Source organism: Jatropha curcas, chromosome 2, assembly GCF_041381405.1.
Source record: "Jatropha curcas cultivar XTBG-Jc1 chromosome 2, XTBG_Jcur_1.0, whole genome shotgun sequence".
Classification (NCBI taxonomy): domain Eukaryota; kingdom Viridiplantae; phylum Streptophyta; class Magnoliopsida; order Malpighiales; family Euphorbiaceae; genus Jatropha; species Jatropha curcas.
Window position 1 is genome coordinate 5,683,334 of NC_143152.1, and position 26,686 is coordinate 5,710,019.

General features: G+C 27.4%; 1 protein-coding gene across 1 annotated transcript; it reads right to left on the bottom strand.

The window, feature by feature from the left end:
* Nucleotides 1–22,801: 22,801 nt before the first annotated feature.
* LOC105635828 (Double Clp-N motif-containing P-loop nucleoside triphosphate hydrolases superfamily protein) lies at nucleotides 22,802–26,481 on the bottom strand. The gene is made up of 3 exons (XM_012218950.4): nucleotides 25,060–26,481; nucleotides 24,279–24,528; nucleotides 22,802–24,130 (listed from the first exon to the last, which is right to left on the bottom strand). Exons 1-3 carry the CDS (start codon nucleotides 26,241–26,243, stop codon nucleotides 23,018–23,020), a joined length of 2,547 nt encoding a protein of 848 aa, XP_012074340.1. The 5' UTR covers nucleotides 26,244–26,481; the 3' UTR covers nucleotides 22,802–23,017.
* Between the last annotated feature and the right edge of the window lie 205 nt (nucleotides 26,482–26,686).

Here is a 26,686-nt window from a genome sequence, read left to right on the forward strand (position 1 = left end):
GCTAATTCATGAACAAACGCATAGATAGTAGATAGATATATAGAAGTGTGGAATGTGTAGATAGTATTGTTTTGAGAACTAGACCGGTCAGTGAATAAGTGAAAGTAGGTGTTCATTTAATCGGAGAGTTTCGGATTCAATAAGGTTGAACTAGATTTTTATATATAATGTTTTTAAATATGTTTATTAAATAAAAATTAAAAATATAGGTTACAAAAAAAAAAAACCTTTGATCTCAAATAAAAGACAGTTTCAAACTTGCCTTTTAGAAAAAGAATAAAAAATTAGTAAAATAATTTTAAATAAAAAGAATAAAATATGAATAAATTTAATACTAAAAAATTAATTAATTACCATAAATATATTATTATTTTTCATATGTATTTTAAAGTTAGGAAATTTAATCATTTTAATTAACACAATAGGATTTTGGGTTTAGAAATAAAGAGGTCCATAATTAAAAACGTAGAAATTAAAGCGAACCTATTTTTAACAGGTCTGGTTCACCAATTTTTAGCCGATTTTCATTCGATATTTACCGGTTCGGGCCGATTTTTTAGAAATATGATTTTCTTGTGCAATTCAAACTGGACCACATTTTGGTTTCCGATCGATCCGATTTTCAGAAAAATGATAGATAGAGAGAGATACGTTTAGTATTTTCAATTTTGAAAATTTAATTAATTATACCTATATTTTAGGTAGAGTGCAAATCAAATACCGTATTTTAATGCAGTAACTAGTTTTTTTTTTTTTTTTTATGGCGTCTTACGCATTGATTATGCTCGTTATGTATTTGTGTCCTTTTATTTTTTTTAATCTATATAATATTAAAACATAAGTTTTTGTTTAGATTAAAATCAATACAATTGCTTAAGTATTAGACTTTGCTGTACAAGCTACTTGTAAAACTACTTATAATGCTACTTCTTCCACACTTAATTTTATTTTATTTATAATGAAGTGATCTCAAAATAAAATTCAATCTAATCCCTAAACTTAATCTTTCGGTTCCTACTTTATAAATGCAGATTCTTAAAATATTAATAGGTGTCCAAAAAGAAAATCAAGTCACCCTTCAATCTCTAACCTCATGTCCTCAACCCTAAATCAATATCTATATACAACTATAATAAAAAATAATATAAATTATTTTTACTGCTTGGTAAAGGAAAGAAATATGCATATGATCTACAGTGACAATATCTTTTACCCAGTGCATGAGAAAAAGAAATATATGTACATACACACAAATTTTTTAAACCCTAAAAAGTGATCTAAAACAGAAAATATATATTTCTATTTTTTTTCAGTTTTATAAATACTATTTTTTTTAAATCAAACAGATTTATAATATAATAGAAAAAATTATTAAGAAAATTTAAAATGTTAATCATCAAGAGGCCATCTATTTATTGCTAAAGAGATATAAATCTCTTAATAAATTAAAGTGATAGTAATTATAAATTAATTCAGTAATGAAAGAGAAAATAAAAAATAAAAAAATTGTTATTAAGAATAGAACTCTTTTCGAAACTCAATATATAACAAGAAACATATTATATTAAAAAAATTACCAATTTGAATTTCAAAAATCAACCCCTTCTTTAACCAGAAATGTTGTAATTTAATGAAATTTAATATTGATAGACAAAAAAAAAAAAGATTATAGTCAAGTCTATAAATGAAAATTAAAAAACAAATAATGCTAGGATCTAATTTTATTTCTCTATTTTTCTTGGTTCCAAATTTAAAATAAATAAATTAATTAGTTAATAAAAAAATTACATAAAAGAAATGTTCTATCTTAAAAATTATATCCAATCAAATAATAAATTAATTAGATGACTTAATTCAGAAAATAATTTTAAATATACTTATGAGTGTGATTAGAGATGCAATTTAGCATTAATTCATTTTTAATTCTTGATAGGAATCTAAATAGAGATAGAGATGAGGAGTTCTCTGTCCATTAAATAACTAGTTTTTTCAAATGTGTTTTGCATACTCGTTGATTTTTTTCTCGTGTTAAATAAATATAATTTAATATACGTATATATATAATTTTTTATTAATTTTATTATAAATTATAATATTACAAATAATTATATTATTAAAGTCTAAGAATGTTCACAAAATAATAAAATAAAAATTTGATAATTAAATACTTAGTTAACAGAAAATATATTTATAAACATAATTAGAATTTAACAATCAATTTTTTGTTACAATAATTTAAATTAAATTAACTTAATTTTTTTCATTATTAGTAAAGTATGAGAAGTCAAACATTAACTTTCATATTTTTCAATTAAATAAATTCTATTATTGCATTAGTTTAAAAACGATAAAAAATATGTAATTTTATACCAATGAATTATCCATTATGAAGAACAGACATTATTAATGCAGCAAGCATATTGAAAAATATATTTTTTTTGTCATTTTTTCTAATGAGGTTCAGAAGAATTAAGAGAAATAACAACACAAATTAATTAAAAGAGAATTAATTTTCAAAATGAGTTATTTAAAACTATAAAGTAATAAAGTAAATAAACATTGAAAACAAAGTAGATTAAATAAATAAAATAAAGTAAAACGTGCAAAAAATTTCTTCAAAGTGAGAATTAACTTGACTTGACTTATTATATTTTAAATTTATATTATAGAATAATATATATTAGATAGTAGCTACTATCATTTTTAATTTTGATAATTTTCTTTTTACTAAAAGCTGTGAGTATATAATTAATTTTTATGATTTTTTTTCAAAAAAATTCTCTGAATATGTTATATTCTTTCCTAATATAACGGATTATATTGTAATTTTATATTATATATATATATTTAATGAATTTTATTTTTATTTTATATCCAGCAATAAATTTTATAATATATTTTTTAATAAATAATAATAAATTATATTTATTTTTTATAGAATACGTTACTAATAAAAAAATTATAACCAATCAAATTAAAGATTTATTAAAAATAATAATTGAATATATTATATTATTACCGTATTTAATATATGCCTTAAATAATATAATATAACCAATCAAAATTAAATTATATTTACCTTTTACCTTTTCAACAAAAAAAAAATTAAAATCCTTAAAATATATTATATTTTTATCATATTTAATACATATGTTATTTAGTATATAATATATTTTTTAATTGATACAATATAATTTAGATTTAAATAGAAAATTAATATAACCAATGATACTTAAATTACTTTTATTTTTTCAATCAATAAAATTAAAATTCTTAAATATATTATATTCCTATCATATTTAATATATACTTTATACACTATATAATATAATTTATTTGTTCAATATAATTTAGATTTAAATAGAAAAATATGACCAATCAAAATCAAAATGTCTTTATTTTTCAACCAATAAAATTAAAATCTTCAATGATATTTTTGTTAACCCATAAATTTAGTAAAATATTTCTGGCAATCCCAATGTTCCCTCAATCATTCCCACTTTTATATATACTAGCCTTTTTATGACGTGCATTACATGTTTACTATGTTCTTTCTCTGTGCTCGTTTAATTTTTTTGTTTATATAATAAAGTGTATGCTTTTATTTATATTAAAATAAATTTAATGTTTATTTAAATTACACTTTGCCCTAAAACTATTTATAATGCTAATTCTATGTACTTAAATTCATTTTATATAAAGAAGTGATCTTAAAATAAAGTTTAACCAAACCCCTAAACCTAGTTTCACCCCCCTAATTTATACTTGCAATTCTTGAAACTTTAATAATGTTCAAAAGTAAATCAAGTCATCACTCAATTCTCAACCCCTATCCCCAACCTTAAAATCAATATCTACATATATTTATAATGGCAAAAAAATAAAAAAAATTATTTCTTACTGCTAGATAAAAGAAAAGAAATGAAAAAGTGATTTGAATCATTTAAAAACAATACGAGCTAGAATGCTAATGGAGTAATCGCTTTTGTTATAGTGTCAGTATTACTTACTTAGTCCATTAGAAAAATAAACATATTCATTTATACGGATCCTTGAAACCCCAAATTACCTAAAGTAGAAATATATAGTTCTAGTTTTTCTCTAATTTCTCAAACATTATTTTCCTTCGAGTCAAAATATATTTATGATATAAGAGAAAATATATCAAGAAATTAAAAATGTTTAATCATTAAGAGCTCATATATTTATTGTGAGAGAGATACAAATCTCTTACTAAATAAAAGTGATAGTAGTTACAAATTGATTCAATAACGAAAAAGAAAATAAAAAATTATTTTTAGAACTCAACATATAGATTTTGATCGAAAAAAAAACTAAAGCCAAATCAAAAAAAATATAATCAATCAAATTATACAAATATAAAAAGAATATGAAAATAAAAGAATATATTTTCCTTTATCCCTTCTCTAAAATAACATCTTTTAAAACACAATCAAATAATAAAATCAAATATTTAAAAATGACGTTGAAAAGTCACCAATAATTTTTAAATGCTTTATTATCGCATATATTCACTTAAATATAATAAATTTTAAATTTTATAAATTTATGAATTTTAAAAGACTTAATCATCTACACTTATTTATTTAAAAATTTGGTTTTAATAAAACATATCCATAAGAAAAATTTAAAATATTAATTTCATATAAACTAAAAATTGTTGAAAAATAAAAATATCAAAATTCAAAAATAAAAATTTATTTTTAATAAATAAATTAAAAATTAAAATTTTCAAAGGCTTCATTATGTGTACATGTGTATTTATAATAAATTTATAAAAAAAAATCCAATCAAAATTGTAAAAAAAATTAAAAAATTTTAAAAATCAGTTTCTAATCAAAATATTTTAAATTACAATCAAATATTATATATTTTTTTAATATTTTTTCTCATCCATATCTCTCTCATAATCAAACTATTTAAAATTATAATTCAATATTATAAATATTTTTTTAACGATAAAATTTTTTAATTGACTATGACTAAGGTTATTTTAGAATATTTTAAATTTCACCAAAAATATTATTGGAAATCTCATTATTTTTCCACTATTCCCACATTTATATATAGCATGGATTATAGATATGATAATGACTCCTTAATCCAACATTAGGGTTAAGCATTATGCACGTTCGATCAATTTAGATCAAATTTTTAAAACTTTCGCAAAATGAACAGTGGATATGAAATAATCATACTAATCTTAGCTTTCTACTAGTTAAAGAGTCTGTTTGGAATAAATGAATTTCATAAAATTTTATGAAATTCATTTGGAAATCCAAAATGTTGTGTTTGAAATGAAAAAAAATACAGATTTGAATTCTACAAATTAAATTCTATAGAATTGGGTATATGTAGCTCAAACTCTACTAAAATTTATGAAATTTGTAAATGAATTCCACAAAATTGACCATTGAAATGTTTGTTAACAAAATTACCCTTCATTATAAACTCAATTATTTTTATTTTCTTTTATCCTTTTATTTATTTTCTTTGGAAAATTACAAACTATAGCAATGTTATTTTTTTTAATCTAAACGATAACAATGTTATTTTTTTTAATCCAATAATGACGTTAGTCTTTCTTTTTCTTTTTCTTTTTTTTTTTTTTTAAATTTCAGACTAGTAGTGACATTTTTTTTTATAATAACGTTAGTTATTATTACTATAAGCTATAAAAACTGAACATCAACTATTGTTGTCAATGCAATGAAAAACAATAGTAGCATTCTTATTTTTTTTTTAGTTTCCAAATTAATTACTTAAATCAACAGAATTTTATACATCAATTAAACATAATTATTATGATGAATGTTACCATTTATATAATTAATTAATTAGCGTGGAATATTAGTGTACTTATTTATATGAAATTTAATATTTATATTTTAATAAAAAAATGACAAGTTATTATATTGTACATAATAAATATAACTGGTGTTTATTATTTATTTTTATTAAATTATTATATCAATGGTGTTATAAGAAATAACAATAAATGAATTTTTATTTAAGAATTTATTACAAATATAATTTGTGGAATTCAATTGAAATCTTTATAAATGAATTCCACGACCATAATTCATTTGTTCCAAACTAGCTGAAAATGACATTGTTTTCAGCGATCTATTCAAATGCAGGTTCGGACTAGGCTTGGGTTGTGTTTAGTCGAGCTTCCATATTTCCTGTCTTAGCCCAAGTCCAAGTCGACCAGAAATATAGGTATAATATTAAGCCTAAGCTCGATTTAAGTTTTTTCCGTGGAGTCTAAGTTCAGTCTAATCCGACTCGATCATAATTAAAATTTTTTTAAAGAAAAATTATATAAATACATTATATAAGGCTAAAAATAGAAGAAGTTAAATTCCAAAAACATTAAACTTTAATTAAATAAAAGACAATCAAATAGATAATATAATAAAATTCAAAACAATCAAATTTTAATGGTTTAAGCATAAACTAATAAAATTCAAAGTGTAATTGGAAAAATAATGAGAAACAAAGACTTCATGGGCAGTGCTGGACTCAAATCATAAAATTCAAGCTCAGCTCGTGCTTATGTGGGTTTAAAATGTATTTGTGCCGGGTTGAGTTGGAATATAAAAATGGGCAACTCAACATATGTCACAAATAATATTTTAAATTAAACAAAATTCAGAAAAGATTAGAAATTAAGATAGTATCAATTTTGATAAACAAAAATCACTAATACCCAAAATAACCTTAATAATCTACGTTAGCCCTAGAACTAATTGTCTCTCCTTCGACATATGCAAAATTAGAAGAAAAATCTTTATGATCAAGCCAATATCATGCTATACTGGATTGGCAAGAGCAGCACATGGGAAACTTTCCATTAGCTCACTCATCCTAGGATTTCCGTTAACCGAGCACGCTTAACCCTGGAGTTCTTCTAACTCTTCAAGTCATTCCACCAAAACGCTTCTCTGATGATTAGTTCTCATTTTCAATATATGATCCAATTCATTTCTGTGTTCCGCATTTCTGTCACCCTAGAAGTTAACTAGGAGCTTTGCTCTACTCGCCCTCTTAGGATCGCTTTGCCGGGTCGGGATGTCACACTTTAAATGCTATTATTAAGCATTTATATAACAAAATTTTTCCTTTTATTTCAAAAATCAAAGAAAAAACAATCAAAAAATCCGATTTTTTGATCATAAAGCACCAACCTCCACAAAATCAGAAAAATTAGAAAAAAAAGAAGCAAAAAACTAGGTATATACATGAAATAAATTAGTGGTTTCATTTCTGTAATCGAAAAAACAAACAACCGAAAAACTAGATTTTTTTGATTTAGTGGTAGATACGATATGTATACATATATAGGTTTTCTGGTTCAATGATAGATACGATGTGTGTGTATATATATATATATATATATATATATATATATACATACACACACACACCAAATAAATACGGAGTGTGTTAAAAAACAAACAACCGAAAAACTAGATTTTTTTGATTTAGTGGTAGATACGATATGTATACATATATAGATTTTCTGGTTCAACGATAGATACGGTGTGTGTATATATATATATATATATATATATATATATATATATATATATATATATATATATACATACATAGATTGTATCAGTATCAATCCAAACAGAACTGAGAATTCTACCTTATCTTTTTAAAGGATAAACAACATCCATAGCGGTGACAGTTTTCCGGCGAGCATTAAGCCTGTCATGTCCGACTCTAATCATCAGAGAAATTGTCCGCTTTGGATTAAGCCGAATCCATCCCATACTGGATTGACAGGAGCCACACGGTTTCGTCCCGTAGGTGAAATGAGAAACTTCCCAGGTAGTCACCCATCTTAGAATTTCCGTTAAGTGAGCACGTTTAACCTTGGAGTTCTTTCAACTCTCCAAACCATTTCACTAAAAGGTGCTTCTGCTAAATTGGTTTCCCCATTTTCGATATATGATTTGATTCATTCATGTGTCCTGCAGTCGGGATATCACAGTCCCACCAGCTTCTATGTGGTTCGTCCTCGAACCATACATCTACTGGAGGGGGTCCGGCTCCCTGGTGCATACATCATGAGAGGATGGGCCATGTGTGAGAACGACTCATCAGGGGTTTCGGTGACGCCACTGATCAATTTCCACTTGTTTGATTACATGAAGGTGTAATTACTTGTGGATGCTGATGTTGTACCATATGCTTGACCGACTATGTGTTTATTTTAGTACTTTAGGAAGCATTTCATGTGAATGTTTGTGTTTTGCAATAATCACTATTCATTAATAAACTCACATTTTTTTTTGTTTAACTTTTCTAGGAAGTAGCTTCTTCTTTGTCCCGGCTAAAACTTTGTTTCCTTCACCACAGAGCTAGGAAATAAATTTTTTAATTTCAGTAATTATTTTATTGTAGAGCTATATGTACGGGAATTTAATTATATCTATCTGTTAGTGAACTCCGCAGTTCTAGGATTGTATCTGATAAACTTAGGTGGATATTTAGTTATTCGTATATGTAAATGCATGAACAAGTTAGCCCATATTATGAATGTTTCGTATTATAATTGTGCCTGAGCTATAAAATGTTTAAATGCTAGATTTGGGCCAAAGTATAATATAATAATGAGATTTATTATGTATGGCAATATGGGTTGAATGTTTGAATTCATATTGTTATGGTTGAATTTTATGGTTCAGACTTATTACGGGCCTCGGGGCCTTATGTTTATCTGGATCCTAGTGCCGGTCCGACCTATAGTTTCGGATCGTGACAAAGCCGCTGATACACTTATATAAATCGCAGAAGAGAAATAGAATCAAAAAATAGAAAGAAATTGTAGAAGAATAGAAACGACAAAAAAACGTAAAAAAACAAAAGCGATTGAGGTGGTGAATAGATTCGACGGGTAGAAGAGAAAGAAAATGAACAGAAAAAAAAAAATAAAGGAAAAGATAAGTTGAACAAGTAGAAGAAGAAGAAAAGAAGAAATGTCAATAACAAACAGTTGGGGATCTAAACAGAAAATAAAAGCTCATTTGGTAAAAGGACAAATAAGTAAATCACTAATAAAATTATATTATTTTAATTGTTTATGTCAAAGTGATATTTTTTAAATTAAAGTTTCAAAATTTAATATTTGCTATAATATCCCTATAAATCAATGTTCGAGCCACTAAAATTTAATGGGCTAGACAGGTATCCGAACTCGTGAATGGGTCAAATTTGGATAAATTGAGCAACGCGGTTAAATTACTTTCTAATTGACCTTTCAACCAATCATTAAACACTTTCAATTTTTCTTTTGAGCCGAAAATCGAAATCTAAATAACCAAACAAAAAAAAAAAAAAATCAAAATGATGAGTATGCAGGTGAGGTGGTGAAATGGATTTGGTTGTTTTGTGAGATAGAACAAATGGATCCCACAATTTAAACATTGTTCCTATTTGGTACCATTTTTAACAAAACATAAATAGAATAAAATAATGAACAACACGCCAAATAGCCGTCATTTGCTTATATTTGAAAATATTACTATTTATTATTTATTTAATAAAGAAAAATGTATTACGATAAGGAATTTGAGATAAATAAACAAATATTGTTGAGATCAAAACTGTGTGGGACCCACAGAAAGTAAACGGTCTTCTTCATTTTGGTTAGAGGTCTCTGTTTAGCACCCGTTTTATCTCGTGATTGATTGTTAACTTACCTTAAATCGCAGCTCTTTGTCTTTTTCCCGATTACACCCTCAACTTGGGGATATTACATTTGTAATATTATTACAATATTCTAAATATTCTCTATTTTTTATAATTATTTTCCAGTTTGTTTGTGATTTAAAAGAATAAACGCAGTATTTTCGTACTTCTTCTTTCACCTAACTCCTTATTTCTTGCTTATAACAACCAAAAAAAAAAGAAAAAGAATTTAATAAAATCCATCATAAATTAAATTACAATGCAAATCAATTAATTAATTTTAAGATAGCATCATTTCGAGCTGACACGGGTTAAAAATAATTTTTTACTTTTTTTATTATTTTGATCTATTTTTCAATGAGATTTAATCAGAAATTTTACAAGAGTCATTTTGTTAAATTGCATTTTCGATTTTTATATATAAAGTGCATTAGTGTTAAGTTGAAGTATACCAGAGGAAATTAACCCAAAATCAACCAAAAAATATTTTGTATTTTTTATAAACCCATAAATGTTTTTTAGTATCTACTATGTAAGAGCTCTATTTTATTTATTTATTTATTTTTTAAAATTCTGTTAAATAAAAGCGTAACTAAAAGAAAGAGGTCAAATCCAATACTTGTCAGTTGTTGCTAACTGTTAGGTTACCAGTAATGGTGTTGATAACTGAACTGACCAGCCAGTGCTTTTACAGTTTTTGTTTTATATTTTTATTCATTTATAATTATTTTGGTAAATCTAATTGAATAAATTTGTAAAAAGTTATTAGGACATAGCTTTTCATTTTAAATTTTACTTTTCCCAAAATAAAATTTTAATTCTCTAATTCCCCACTCCCATTCTGTGTGCACCAAACTTAAAAAAAAAAGAAATTACCACTAGAATATTGAATTAATAGAAATAGAGTGCATATATCTTTCAGAAGTCGATTAGATTGACGGAATCTAAAATTAATAGGTTTTCAAAATTTTTGCAATGAATTAATACAAAATTATATATAAATTAGTCATGAACCTGTGCGATGTGCGGATTGTATAATTCTCTATTTTTTAATTAAATTGAATGTAATTTTTAAGAAAATTATTTTAATTTATATTTATGTTGCTTTAATTTAAATAATTTCTTATGTACTTTTGATTATATTTTTAAAATTCTCAAATATTCAACTGAAATATTAATTAGCACAGTTAATTATCATAGAGCAAATCATTGTTATTCAATCGATATATTTAATTAATTATTTATTTATTCTCTTTGAAATTTTCATATATTCAAATTAAATGAAATATAAAAATATTTAATCTTAATGAAATAAATATTAGTGAATTAAAGTTAATATTTTAATTCTATTTATTAATCTAATTCTATTATTTAATTAATTTTTATTAACTATGACACTATTATAACTCCAATAGTTTTTTTATAGAATAAAAGCTTTATATTTATTATATATTAATTATAATGAAATCTTATTAGTTTAATTGTAACTCCATTATTTAATAAAAAAATATTAAATTTTTATTTAAATATAAAAGAAATTAATTATAATGAAAAAATAAAATGTCATGTCATCACTTTCATATTTTAATATGTTGTCACATAAATATTTAGGCTTTAAAAATCATATTTTTATTTAAACATAAAAAATATTAATTATAATAAAAAAATAAAATGTTATGATATCGTTTTAAATATATTGTCACCTAAGTATTTAGGCTTTAGAAATTATATATTTATATAGATTAAATTATATTTATTTGCAATGTATACAAATAAGCCTATACAAATAACGTACAACATCGAGAAGACAAATTTTCATAGGAAAAGATGAAACCCAAAGTTAAATTATCGTTGGAGATCACTCTGGGCTGAAATTCAATGTTAACAGAAATTAAATTTACTATCCTGGCATTAATGTTTCGATAGCAAAGAAAGAAATGTTAAGGCCCAAACACATTTTTATTCAAATCTTATATTTATAACCCAATCAAAATCATCTTAATGTTCTCGTACCGCCCAGCATTTTTTTAATATAAAATATTAAAATTTCATTAATCACTTTAAATTAGTAAAAAAAAAAAAAAAACGAAATACAAAACTCTTTTTTAAAAAAACTAAATATAAAACAAAATTGTCATAACTAAACTAGCATAATAGAGTTTATTGATCCAATAAAATCCCGGTCAATCTTGCGATTTAATATGAAAAAAATCCACCGTTATGATAATGTGATTTATCTAATTTAAAAATACCTTTATGTTTAATGGTTCTTTACATGTTATTGCATCAATATATAACAATAAAAATAGTATTAATAAGGAATATAATAGTAGCCAATGTTTTTTTTTTTTTTTTAAAAACTAACCATTAAATTAAATATTTTAAAATAATATTCTATTTACTTTTTAATCAATGAAATTGAAGGGTAATTTGTCATTATTAAATTTAATCATATATTTTTTTTCAATCTATATGTTCCCCACCCATTTATATATACAATTAATTAATAATAATTATAAATTAAAGAAAGAGATGTACTTAATGCTGATAGGATTGGAGCTATTTGGTTTTGAAGTGTAGTTTATATTTCAGGGTTTAATCCCTCCATTGCAATGTAAAAAAAAGAAAAGAAAATTTTTTATTAGTTTAATCAGAAAATGTTGTATTGACGACTTGACGTTTGTGTTTGAATTATTTTTGTTCCACTGTCGTCCCCAGGACTACCAGTCTAGTCTTCCAGATAATTGGGCCTTATTAGTTTTGGTGTTATGGACTATTAAGGTTTTTTGGGCCCTGGACAGAACTTCACACCGTTCAATGCTCATGACAAATGCTCCTTTTGTTTGTTAAACGCCAAAATATGCAAGTAATAGTTGGATGAAGCCCTCTTATAATAATACAAAATGGAGAAAAAATAGGGAACAAAAAAGGGAATGCCACACGTTGAAAAGTATTTGAAAATAAGAATGCTTTAGGAAAATGACCCATCAATCATGAAAAGCAGCAACCATATGATCTCCATTCTCCAAACTCCAAAATCTGATAGTATATCATCACTCTCTGCAGTCTAATTTGCTCTCTTCTATCTTTTTGACCAAGTCTTCACTTCTCTTCTCATTCTTACAACACAAATCTTAATGTACTCGTACAATACAAATTAGAAAGCACAAACATGGTGGGTCTCTCACATAACTGAAAAACATCAGCACATGAAGTACTCTCTCTCTCTCTCTCTCCTTGGATCCCTCACTCATCACTTTCAAATGATAAATTGCATAAAAGCAATACAAAATAACACAACCCCAAAAAGAGAGAGAGGAAAGAAAAGAAAAGGAGAGTCATCATTCATTCTTCAATATATGTACATACAGATTGTAATAAGCACCTTTCAGATCCCAGACTTCCCTTACTTTCATGCAAAAATAAAAATAACCTATTTATTCTTACTCATTTTTCAGAGAAATACATATATGAATATTATAAATGAAAAGAAGGAATAGACAGTGACCTTATGCAAAAGAGCCATTTGTTAGCTGCCCTTTTCTTAAAGTCTGCAAAAGGGTGGTCTTAAGGTGTGTGGAAACTTTGTCTCCATGCTTATGTTGTCTTTTATAGATGCCAAAAACAAACATTCCATCCTTCCTTTTTTTTTTTTTTTTTTTTTTTTTTGTGGGTCTAATTTTTATTTTCTCTTAATTGCTTAATTAGCTTCGTCTTGTGTGTTTCCATTATTATTATTTTAAATTTCGAAAAAAAAAAAATGTCCAACTTATAATTCTGTCTTATCAAAGAACACTTTAAAAGGTGCACATTGATTAGAACTGAAAATGGAATTTCTTTAAGTTTCTTTTCATGTTTTTGTTTGTTTGATTCTCAAGAATATGTAAGAATATGTTCAAGATTCCATTCTTCACTCGTTTCTTTATTATCCTCACAAACCCAACCACTTGCAGGAAAAGTGTAGGTTCAGTCACTAATGAGTTTCACATGCTTCAGAATGAGATATTGTAACCTACAAAACCATTCTTTTCCTTTTACATTTATATATATTTCCTTTCATTTTCTTTGTTAGGATTAAAAACCTTAAATTAACATGGCCACCGAGAATATATATATAACTTCGATCCCAAAGCCAAGAATTATCATAACTTGTCCCAGCAAGAAGTAGAATTTACTGTTTCTGCAGAATTTTACGATCTTCAAGAAGGTTATTACTCAGATATAGGTATCGGGGAGCAAACCTAGCGGCCATTCAATACAAAAGTTAGCTTCACAGAAAATATCTTAATCTTCCATATTAATATTAAAATACTTCAAGTTGTGTTGTCTTAACAACTTTCAATTTATAATCACCCTTTTGTTGGTGTTTGGGTAGTGGACAATACACTGTAAAGAAAGGCAAAAACGCAAACACACCTCTTCCCCTTACCTAACCTGAGTTTTACTTTAGGATTCGTCAAATGGATATCTTTTGTTATATAATTCACTGTGTTTATGCCTATCTTGCTATTTGCCAAATCATATTTAAAGATACGGCCTTAAAAATTTAAAATTTCAATTACAAAGATTCATATATGTTCAGCTAGTGGGGTTATAATTATTAGAAAGGATGAATAATCTTCCACTATATGGTTGATCAAATTATTAATGAGAAAAGGGAAAACTTGTCAAGGGCAATATGCTTCATAGTCATTAGAAAAATATTTAAAAACTTTATCTATAAAGAAAGGAAGGGCCATGCACAAATCTAGTGGAAAAAACCACCATTATTTGAAGAAGAAAAGGAAAGAAATTAAAAAAAAAAACATATCTTGAGAAAGATATATGATTAGAGAGTTGGCAAAAAGTTATTTAGGTATTTTCAATTTTTGGTGGGTAGGAAAAAAGGTTTCCAAAGTAAACAAAATGGCTCTTAAAAAAATAAAAGAAAAGAAAGAAAAAGAAAAGAAATAAAGAAGCTAAAGAATATTGAGGGTTGAATAAAGAAAGAATGTAATGTGGGTTGCCTTAATGAGTATGTCTCTTATTCCATCAAGCTTATGACACAAGGTTTTGCTCCAAGTAGATCCCACAAAGTGACGTCGTCTACTCCTTTTTATAACATCCCCTCCTTATTGAGACAAATGTTTCAAAACATAGACTAAGTAACAAGACAAAGGGCTCCACTACTGTGCCCAAACAATCATCATTTTAATTATATGGACCATCTATTTATTTTTATTTATTAGAAGATTTTTCATGTGTGTTTCAAATGGGACATACATAGAGTGATATATGAGGTTTTTCTGTTTCCTTTTTATCAAATCTTTATATTCTACTTGACCTCTTCAATCCCTTCTACCCCTTTGATTTTGACAGCTTCTCCGATAGAGATGCTTCGCCGTTCCATAATATTTCTCTTCAAAAAGATAGATTCTGAGTTATTCCATTAATATATATAGTCCATGGTCGAGTTACTACTATTCCGGAGTATAGAAAGTTACTATTCAAATTCTGACAATTCGTTCCATTTTTATCTAATTCCTGAAAAAAGAAGCAATGGATAAGCAAGAATTTGTTTCTTTATTGACATCCTTATAAATTTATGGTTGTAAACAAGTTGAGTCAAGTTTATTTTGTTAAACATAAATTAAATTTGATTCAAGCTAATTAAAAAAAAAGAAAAGAAAAAGAAAAATTCGATTTAAGCTTGAAAAGTCGAGTTTAAGTTCAACTTATTTATAGTTTGTAGCTTTAATAAAGTATAACCCATTTACTGGAATGAGTTTAATGAATTTTTCTCAAATTGAACGTTGAGCAACTTACAAGAGGTTTAGCTCATTAATTATTTCTTACCGTTAGAAGTACACCATAATATTTTTGAAAGATAAGAAATAAATTAACCATTGGCTCTTAATCTATTTATTCAAAGATCACAATTTTTTCCCATAATGTAGAATCAAATATAGCCTGATTTTTTTTTTTTTTTTTTTTTTGTAAACCATCGGTATCTGTACCCCATATAAATATGGCCTAATTTTGACATACAGAAAAACTAGTGCCAAAACCATTTTCATATATTAATGGTTAACTTAAAAATATCTCAATATCAAATAGGGTTTGAATCTATTAATGAGAATGAGAGCTCTCATTTTTTATCAATCAGAATTTTAAGTTTCTAAAAAGCACTTAAATTTTGCTTTTTAGATGCACTAGATTAGTTTGGAGAGAAGTGAACTTTTAAGATTGTTTGAGAAAAGGAATTTAGTTTCAAGTACATGCAAGTTGTCCAAGAATACTTCAAAGTATAACTATCATAAATAATGAAAAAGGAGAATTTAATAAAGGATATGTCATATTTTTCATGTGTTATGTGCATAATTCTTAGAAAAAGGAAAATAATGCATGATTACTTGTTATCTCACAGTATTAGATACGAAGACAAGCTAACATAGTTGCTCATCGTTTAGTTAGGATAGCATATTCAATAATATGAAAGCAAGCTAGTCCCTATTGTTTAGAACTTAGTTTGTTACTTGATTTGAATAATGAATAAAGTTTCTTCTTTCCTTCTCGAAAAAAAAGTTTATTCCAAACTCTATTTTCAATGATTTGTTTTTTAGACAAAATTAAAGCAAAATAAATTTTTTTTAAACTTATCATTGAAAAAACATACTTGCATGGTGCACTAAATTGATATGAAATATCACCTTATAATTGAAAAAAAATACGAAATTGAAGAAGTAAACTTCCTATGTAAAAAAGTGAAAACTTAATTAGTAGGATAACAATAGGTTCTATCTAATTAGTGATCTTTTTAGGAACTTAATATAAAAATATTGAGGTTCAAATATGTGAATAGTTATAGAAATCGATGAGGTTGATGGATGGTATAGAGATTCCAAGCTTTACCGCCTTGCAAGTTGCACCTGATTTTAGAAAGTTGAAATGAGCGAAGTATAAAACGCATGGACCGGGCTAAAGGGCTAAGAACAACCCAATTCAATTTCAGATTGGTATACCAAACGATGTCGTTTTCTCAAGGGATAGTTTTTATTATTATTATTATTATTATTTTTAAGGGAAAAGGGATGGTTAGTTTCAAAATCAATAATAAAAAAATAAAGTATGTAAAAATGAGTCTGTAATTTATATTATAAATGTTGAGAATGTTCTTAGTTGATTATAATTAATTAGGTAGGTTAAATCCAATCATCTTTGACTATTTTTTTTTTTTTTTAAAAAAGAGCCTTGGCAACAAAACTTTTTTTTCATTTAATATATGGAGGAAGGGAATTTGAGTTCATCAAGGCAATTGTTGTTCCCTTGTGAAGAAAAGTGAGAAATGGTTAGTCTTGAATCATCAAATGTACATTAAATAATAATAGTGGTAATCATATACTTTCTTGATAAACAAAATCTTCTAGTCTTTAGAGATTTTGGTGCTCAAATTGGCCAAATCTTTGTCGCTAATTGGATGGGGTTCATAGATTAAAATAAATGATAAGACCAAAATGCGCTCCATGTGTTCCTTAGTGCCATAACACAATGAAATTGTTTTTTTTTTCTAAACTAATATCCATTCTTTTTTTTTTCAAAATTAATCTTATTTCAAAATTTATAATTGCTTTCACTATTAAATGGATAATAATGATAATAGTAATATTTTTTTTTTATTAAAAATCAAACGTTATGAAATAATATTATATATTATGCAATAGAGGGTAACTCTCCTCTTTGAATAACACTCGTTAAATTAAAAAAAAATTCTTATATAAAAAAATTTAAATCTAAAACCATACTTAATTAATTAAATATTACTGATCAGATATAATGCACACGCTTTTTTCCATTTATGTTATTTTAAAACGTATGACATAGAGAGGAGAAAAGTTGAATGTACAAAAAGTAGGATATGTATACATAAAGCTTATATATATTTATTATATTATTAAATTTTATTATCTATAGGTAGCCAGGTGAGGAAGGCTGAGAAGGGTTAAACACTAGCCACAAGCAGTGAAAAAAAGAGAAGAGCTTTTGCTTTAAAAGGGACACCCACTTTCTGGAATTATTAATAATATATTAATTTTTTATTAAACATATAATTATTTTTTTGGTACAAATTTCTTTTCGTAAATCATGCACTAACTTTATCTTCCTTCCTGCTTTTGAGGGAAAAATTTAGATTCCATATATACTGCTCGCACTTGTTGATTTATAAACACTTGCTGTTTCCTATTGGGGGTATAATTAATTAAATTAGATAATCATGTATTTAAAGTGAAGGTTACCAACAAATCTTACAATCAAAGATTAATTAAATCAAGATTTACTCCATATACTTAGGGAATCCTTTTCCCTTTTTTTTTTCTTGAATAAAATTTGATCACCACTGTCTTATTCAACATATGTTTCGTTTAATTAGTTAGTTTACTACCATTTGCAATTCACTCTTGCGGGTGAAAAAAATATTGCATTTCCAAAAAAAAAAAAAAACCTTTATTATTATGATGGAAGATATATATATCATGGATCTCACTTATTGTAAGAAGAAGATCACATTATCTATGCTAAATATGTTTTAAAAACATTTATGTAATTTGAACTATCAAGGATACATTTTGATTTGCACACCAAAACATAGTCTAGTGGTGAATGTATATACGACCTGGTAGTAAATTCAGTTTTGAATCCCTCTCTCCAATATTCAAAAAAAAATAAAAATAAAAAAAAAACTTTTTGGTTTAGTTGGCCTTTTCATTTATGTGGAGAGTGTTGAAACATCTAGACCACAAGAGTTCTCACTAATTTGGTGGTGAGTTCTCACTAACTTGTTGAACCTTCCAATGAATTAAAAAAAATATCTTATTTAAACGAATTTAAAATTATTTGATGTTTATATTCAGAAAATACTTGTTTAATATTAGGGCTCACTAATTCAATGCCTTATGATTAATTCCAACAAAAGCCCATTCACATTTTATCGAAAAATCATAATTATCAATTAACCAATTGATGCATCCCACATCACCCGCGGAGTACATCCTGGATTAGTGTATAAGGCTGGGTTCAGTTATTCCTCTATGAGTTAGCTTTTGGGGCGAAGTTAGGGGTCCAATCCCTTATCATTTGATATCAAAGCTCCGACTCCGTAGGGTCGGTGTCTCATGGGGTGCGTCAGAACGCCGACTGAGGCAGTCGAGTCTTATGAGGGTGGAGATGATGCGTCCCACATTGCCTGCAGAGTACATCCTGGGCTAGTGTATAAAATTGAGTTCAGTCCTTCCTTTACGAGCTAGCTTTTGGGGCGAAGTTATGGGTTCAGTCCCTTATCATTGATGATGCATTCCATATCGCTTGTGGAGTACATCCTGGGCTAGTGTATAAAGTTAGGTTTAATCCTTCTTCTACGAGCTAGCTATTGGGGCGAAATTAGGGTCCAATCCCTTATCACCAATTAAATTGGTAGATGGATTTGTTTTTCTCCTTGTAAATAAGACATGGCCGATCTTGAAATTAAAATGTAAAATGAGATGTGTTCCTTTTTGTATTTATTTATAAATTTTCAAGCAGTTTTAATTAAATTGAGGAATTATTAGAACCAAGATTATGTGAAAATTAACTCATAATTAACACTAATTATTTGTAAGAAATGTTAGAAACTTGGAAAAGAAAATGAAGTAATTAAAAAGCAGTCTAAGATGGAGGCTTCTTCCTTTTAAAGAATGGTAAAAAGACATAAAAGAGATAAGTGAAAAGTAGAGGGGAGAATATTAAAATTAAGCTGGATTTAGTTGATCAAAAGAAGAGAGAGAGAGAAAGAGAGATTGCAACTCATCAAACACCACTTTTGCTCTGTAAATAAAAATAATGCATTCATAAAAGCAACAAGAAGCGACAAATTCCCTTCTTATGCTTAAGGATTTTAATTTAAAGTTGTCAAGAGATAATCATCTTTTGGGGATTCTAAAGTAGCAACATCTTTAAGGTTTAAAGAAGAGATGCTTATCTATGTGTTTATATATATATTTTAATTTTAAAAAATAAAATAATGTTGTTCTTACTTTAATTATTCACTTTAATTTATTTTAAAATATTATATAATTTTAATTATTTTGAACCCTTATACCGCAACTTTCCAATGCTTTCCAAAAATGAGAATGTTGGGTTACGAAAATCAAAGAAAGAAAAAGTTATTCTTTTTACAAAACGCATCACAAAGCATGAAAAGTGGTGCTCTCTTTTTATATTTCTTAGGGAAGATTTTGCTTTTCCCTTCTAAAGCACAAAAGTTGCTTCTCCTTTGCACAACTCTTACGTTATGGATCATACCTTAATCTTATCACTCTCTAACACTATTTATTATTATTATTATTATTACTAATTATATTAACTTTCTTTTTTTATTATTAGATTCTAATATTAATCACCTTCACATAATAATAATTATCCTTGTCATAAACACAAAAAGTTTCACATGGTCCCACACGCATAGAGTTTGAGATGGAGCTAGCATGTTGCTATTTGCCTATTGCATAATTATTTTTCTTTTAATTTATTATATCATCTAATAGATAAATACTATTTGTTTTGCAAATTGTCTAAATTTCACAGAGTAAAATTATAGTTCTCAAAATCTTATGGACGGCCAATATTACTATTTTTTTCTAATAAATACTACTTCAAATCTTTTGAGCAGTCTTAGAATAACATCATTTAGTATTTTGTACTAGCTCATGCATGATTTAAGGAAGTCTCTTATCGAAGGTTGTGTCTTTGGAGTATTTCTTTTAGCTTTGTTCTCTTTTTTCTTTTTCTTTTTCTTTTTTTTTTTTTTTTCTAATAAAGGAGAAAACTCTCAAATCCTCAGCTTTTGAGAGTTGCTATTAGCCATTTACCTTTGAACCAGGTTACCTGCTGGCTTTGAAAGGACTCCACTTTAATACCAACACTCAATCAAAACTTCCAAGAGATACAGATAAGTACGAGAGTTTGTCTAAGGAGAAACACGTATTCAAATCCTAATAATTTTATTCCCTGTCACATTTTAACTTAAGATCTTCCAGTCAATATTACAAATTTTACATTTATAATTAATTAAGACTAACTAATTATTCTTATTAATGAAATTACAGGGAGATTCTATATGTACAAAATTGATATAAATTTGCATAAAAGGAAAGACTTTTGAAAGTTTGATAGGGTGCTTTGCTAAAAGGACCAAGTAGCCAGTGTAGAACTGAGTGGAAAAGCATATGATTAGATCAGCCAATACACTTGGCTCAAATTGAACTTTATTTTGTTCACACCTCATATGTATAGTAGTTTTACAGGTCATGGTCCTCATCTGAAAGTGAATTTAGACAGTTTGGTGGAGTAGACAGTTGAGGATTCTAAATTCAACCTCTGTTAGAGAAACATGACTCAACATGACAAACAATTATCCTCAAATTTTATTTTTGTTATAAGAAAATGATTGGTTAGATTTTTTTTTTTTTTTTTTGTTTTAAAAGCAAGATTAAATTAAAAAGTTGATTGTGTTGGTGGAAACTTTAATATCAGTGAGTAATTAACTATTTAGTCCTTGAGAATCATATTCGTGCTCTACTGTAAAATTACTTATTCGTCTTTACGTATAAAATATTATTTTTTTTAGTTAAATATCATGTAGTATTTGATTATTTAGTCATTCACACTTAATATAATCTTATTATTTAAGTCCATCGTGTTCAATATTGAATTATTATTTAGTCCTTCACTTAACGGTAAAGATAATGCTTTTTAGATAGGAGTAAATACCTAAATACAACTAAAATTTAGGACAAATTGGTGATCTTGCCAAACAATAATAATTCAGGGACTAAATAGTTAATTACCTTCAAATATGTAAATTTTAAGTGGTGAAGTTTGAACCCAACTTTACTTTTGCAATGAAAATATGATTTCTAAAATTCAATTGGTTGTTAATTAGTAGTAGGCATTCAATTTTCCTTAATTTGTAATTTTTTCTAATATAAAATTAATTCAACACATGGTCCACACATAAAAGTCTAGCTAGCTATAAGAAGCACATGATTTATAAAGGAAAAAGGTGTTACTGTTGATATTGTCTTATGATTTCTAAATTAATTACATTAATCATGATGTATAACTCAGTAACTAAGTTTGAGAAGCCACTTCATTGACCCATTATATATAATCATGGTGGGATGATTGACTACTCTAATAGGTTGTCCAATACCCTGTCCAAAAATGCAACTTGTGGACATATAAATATATTGTGTGGTAATTGCAGCAGCTTTATTAATCTTCTCACTGACTGTTAATTATGTTAATAATTATTAACACCACAACATAGTTTAAGCGGTAAAAATATCTACGATCTAGAAATAAATTTAAATTCGATTCCCTAACACTGCAAAAAAAAAAAAAAAAAAATATATATATATATATATATCTTAATAACTATCGATTGTTTTACTAACATTTCATGAAATGTTAAAAAGAATGGCATTTTGCTTTGCCACCGAATAATATAGTAATATAAATAGTATCATAGCTATAGTTAAAATGTTAAAAACTGCATGAAAAATTATTTTCAATTGAAATTAAATTTTTTCCTTGAATAAATTCAACAATACATTCAATATAAAAAAAATATTTTTAGTTTAAAATTTTTCCCAATGTATATGTTAAATATTGATAAAATTGTTAAAACTATCAGGAAATTGAGAATGAATTATATAGAATTCAAGAATGGTATTTTAATGTTTATTTTCCAAATTTCAGTAGAAATGCATCCTTGTGTGACCAACGTCAAATGGCTGCCTCTATATAAACAGTATATACATATCTACATATATTGTGAGTTAAATGTCGAAAAGGTGAATATCCGCACACTGTCCAATCAAGTAGCTAGAGATTTCTTTTTTTTCATGCACGATTGCACTTGAATCCATGCATAAAATGTTAGAAAAGAAAAATTGACGGACCACCCAATACATATAATCTAAAAAATTGCAATATTAATTAATGAAAACAAATTAAAATGATTCTTGTAAGTTTATGAAGCTAAAAAAGAAAAAGAAAAGTATTACATGAAAGATGATGAACGATAATATACAACATAATTTTACATAAAAGAAGCAACTTGTTTCCCCCCTTCATTTCTAGCCCTAGAAATTAATCCTCTATATATATATATTATATGAAAATCTAAAAATCTAGTTATTAAACAACAAAAATGAAAATTTAAAGGTTAAGGGGAAAAAAAAAAAAAAAAAGAAAGAACAAAAAGAAAAGCACCTAATTATAACTCATGAATCTTGAAAATAATTCTTCGATCAACAGATTCAACAAGACCAATATCATCGATAGACTCATTCTCATAATTACTATCATCATCAATGGAGATATTCAAATCCAATGAAAGGCAAGGGCTTGTTTCTTCCATTGTGATAACACCACTGAAACCTTTCTCTTCTTCTTCTTCTTCTCCTTGAGATCTATCTGTTTTTTGTTTAATAGGAGGAGAACAAGCTCTTGATCTTGAACTAAAGCTTTCACAGCTCAAAATAATAATAGCATCACTCAGACCAATTTCTTCACCATTAGCATTGCTTATCTTTCCTCTTTCAATCGCTCTTTTGAAACCCATTTGCGAACAATAATCAGCTTGCTCTACATCTTCTATTAAGAAAACGCGATGTGGGTTTTTTGACAGTGCTTGAGCAAATCTTTGTATATAACTAAAACTTTGCTCATCTCTTGATCTTTTGTTTCTTGAATCTTCTGTTGAGTCTGCTGTTCTTGTCGATGAAAAACTGCTTAAAGCAATGGACATGAAGTTATTTTGCGATCCAAACACTAATTTCGCTAATTCTTTAGCTATTATCTCTTTAGCTTCCATATCAACTCCTTGAAAAAACAACCAGGTTTCTTCTTTAGGGCTTTCGCGTTTTCTTTTTACCATGCCAGACCTACATTGCAATATCGTGCTCGCAATTTCACGAATTATGTGTTTCTGCCATGGGACCTTCTTCTCCAATGCATTACATATGGTATTTAAGTTGTCTGCATTTAACTCCTTGAACTTGTGTTGATAATTATCCACCTCCATTACATCGCTCGAACAGGTGGAGTTAGGCGTAAGCTCCGGAATGTAAATTCGCAAACTGGGTTCTGAAGAAATGTTGAAATGGCGGTCTCTTTGATATGACTGTTTGGATGACATAACGATTGGAAAGTCATGATGATGGGTTTGGTGCAAATTAGGGTATTGATGTTCGTATGAGAACGCAGAAGTAGAAGAAGAAGGCGATACAGAAGAAAATGTGATGGTTTTATCTGAAGAATAGGGTTGGTGAATTGAATTGCAAAGTGAGTTCCACTTTTTGCAAAGATCTTTGATCGAAACACAATCCTGAAAATATTTATTAAAAACAAAAGACATAATTAATAATTACATTACTGTTAATTATACTAATAATAATAGATTTTAACTTAATAGCACTAATTAAAGTCATTTTCATATGAATATTATTTTTTTTTTTTGAATAATAAATAATTACCTGATCAGTGGAGCCAAGTCTTTTGTTCTCATTCTTATATTGTTGAAGCCATGCAGGAAGGGTAGAAGTTGTAGTAGATTCACTATTACTAGTGCTACTAATTTGTAAGCTTCGAGCCTCAGTCTCAAACTTGGCTGTACAATCAGGACAACAGGAGAGTTGTTTTTCTTCTTCACCTTCAAGTATAATCCAGCAACCATTAGACCCATCTTGGTCTGCTTTCTTGCTGGTGGACTGACTTTGTATGTCACTGAAAAGCCAAAAGTCATAATTAGCCTTTTTACTAAATGACCAATTTGCAAAGAGAAAAAAAAAAAAAAGTTAATAACAAATAGCTATTCTTAATATTTAAGATAGCAAAACTTCAGTTCTCTCTTCCCAATTTTTATAACCAAATGAAAAGCAAAAGGATTTGCTCATTTTATATACTTTTTCTCTTTTATCGCCCCCTCGAATAGGAAGAAAACAAGTATAATTACTTAAATTTTAAGTTTGAAGGGGAAAAGGGGACTAAAGAAGAACTTTATTTCAGCATTTCTTTTCATTTTATTTGTTCACTATAATAGCTTTTATATAAAAATTTAAAAAAAAACCCTGAAAAAAGAATTATGAACAGTGATTCTTTTTCCTTAATTGAGAAGAAAAGAAATTCAAATGCTTTCATACTTACACAAAGAAAGAAAGAAAGAGAGAAAGAAAAGAAGGGTGAAGAAAGAATGGCCTACAATTATATATCCAACTTTACCAATAATAACAGTTTAATTATTATCATTACAATTACCTGTCGGTGATGAGACTTAACCGTAAACTGCCAGCAGGAATTGTAAGAGGATGGAGATTCCAAACAGTCTCAGGTGATGGATAGGTTGAATTGCATTTCATGTATGTTTGGAAGGTTGCAATTCCCATTATCCAAAATTTCCCATTAGTTTCTCCAATTCCACTGCCCAATTTCCCAATCTCCATAATCATATGCTCTATTGGACACAAAAAACTACCTCTAAACTCAACAACCCATTTAAGATCTCCTAAATTTAAGATAACCCCTTTGTTCATATAGCTTCTAACAACACTTTTAAGCTCTTCAAGCTTTTGGTCAACCTCAACCCTCGAAAGTTGACCAAAAGAAGCTATAGGAAATGGTAAAAACTTCACTTCCCTTAAAGACTCAGGCACATCTCCTTTAATAATCTTATCCATAACTCCTTTAACAACACCTTCTATAGTGCTAATACACTCCCCTACAATAACAAAATTTTTTTTCCTTTTCTTCACTAAATTTTCTACAACACTCATGACATCTTCATTTCTGATCGGATCTAAAGATGGTATGATTGGTTTCGAGCCCGATTGATTATTCAAAGGGCTCGGAGTCTGCGAAAGGGCTAAAAGGTTGCTACTTTCTTTGGATTTGGTAATACTTAAAGAAGAATTATTGGATTGAGAACAAATTTCTAAAGAAACAGCTTGTTCAACGTTGCTTTTGACTTGAGTACTAGAAAAACCAGCTTCTCTCATAACTCGACTAACACTGGGATCATCTAAAATAGATATAATAAGTTGCTCAAGCTCTATTTTAACAGCTAACAAAGGTTGTTGCTGGTTTTCAATGGAGCCACGGCGCTGATGAGCCTGAGCTCGCTTAAAAGCAGCAACTAAGGCATTAGAGATTGAAGGGAACTGTTGAGAGTGAGTGGCTAACATGGGAGTGGATGTAGAAGCCGGAAGGCGATTAAGAGCAACATTAAAGCAAAGTTCTAAAGCTTTACATTGAAGAGGGTGAGAGTGAGATTGAAGACAAGCTGTTCTCAATAAACCAGTAGAAGAAGCAAGCATAGTGTTAGCTACGTGGAGAGGAGTGACTTGAGCATGGCCACGCCTCCTTGCTAGGGTTACGGCTTGTTTAACTACAGTTGCGGCTTCTGCTGTTAGAGCTTGTTGTACTGTGCAACCGCCTGCTCTCATTTTATCTAATTGTATAGGGTTTGTGGATTGTATTAAGATGAGAAGAAGTTGAGAAATATAAGGAAGGGGAAGGGGAAGGGGAAGGGATAATGGCTAATGCCTTTCTTGTAGGTGAGGTAAAATTTTGGGGTGCTAAGTAGAATTTGTAGTGGAAAGTGGAATGCATGTGCTGACAAAAGAGAGACGAATTGCGCCAGTATCAAAGGCAATTCAGCTTTTGCCCCTCTCTCTATCTTTCTCTGCTTTCTTATATTATATATATCTCTGGTTTTCTGAAGTGGGTCTCTCTCTTTTATGCAAACCCATTAAACAATATATATATTTATAATACCTAAAGTAATTGTGGAAGGATTTTATCTCAACAATAACTCGGTCCGGGTTTACAAATTAATCCCATTTATATAAACGAGTGGGAATATTTTTATTGGAATAGTATGGTAATC

What these genes read in the sequence shown, in the direction of transcription:
- LOC105635828 (XM_012218950.4), bottom strand. Translation starts at nt 26,243, where the DNA reads ATGAGAGCAGGCGGTTGCACAGTACAACAAGCTCTAACAGCAGAAGCC. An exon ending in TTAAGTCTCATCACCGACAG is followed by an intron (nt 24,529 to 25,059) that starts GTAATTGTAATG and finishes TTGGCTTTTCAG; the next exon opens with TGACATACAAAGTCAGTCCA. An exon ending in GACTTGGCTCCACTGATCAG is followed by an intron (nt 24,131 to 24,278) that starts GTAATTATTTAT and finishes AAATATTTTCAG; the next exon opens with GATTGTGTTTCGATCAAAGA.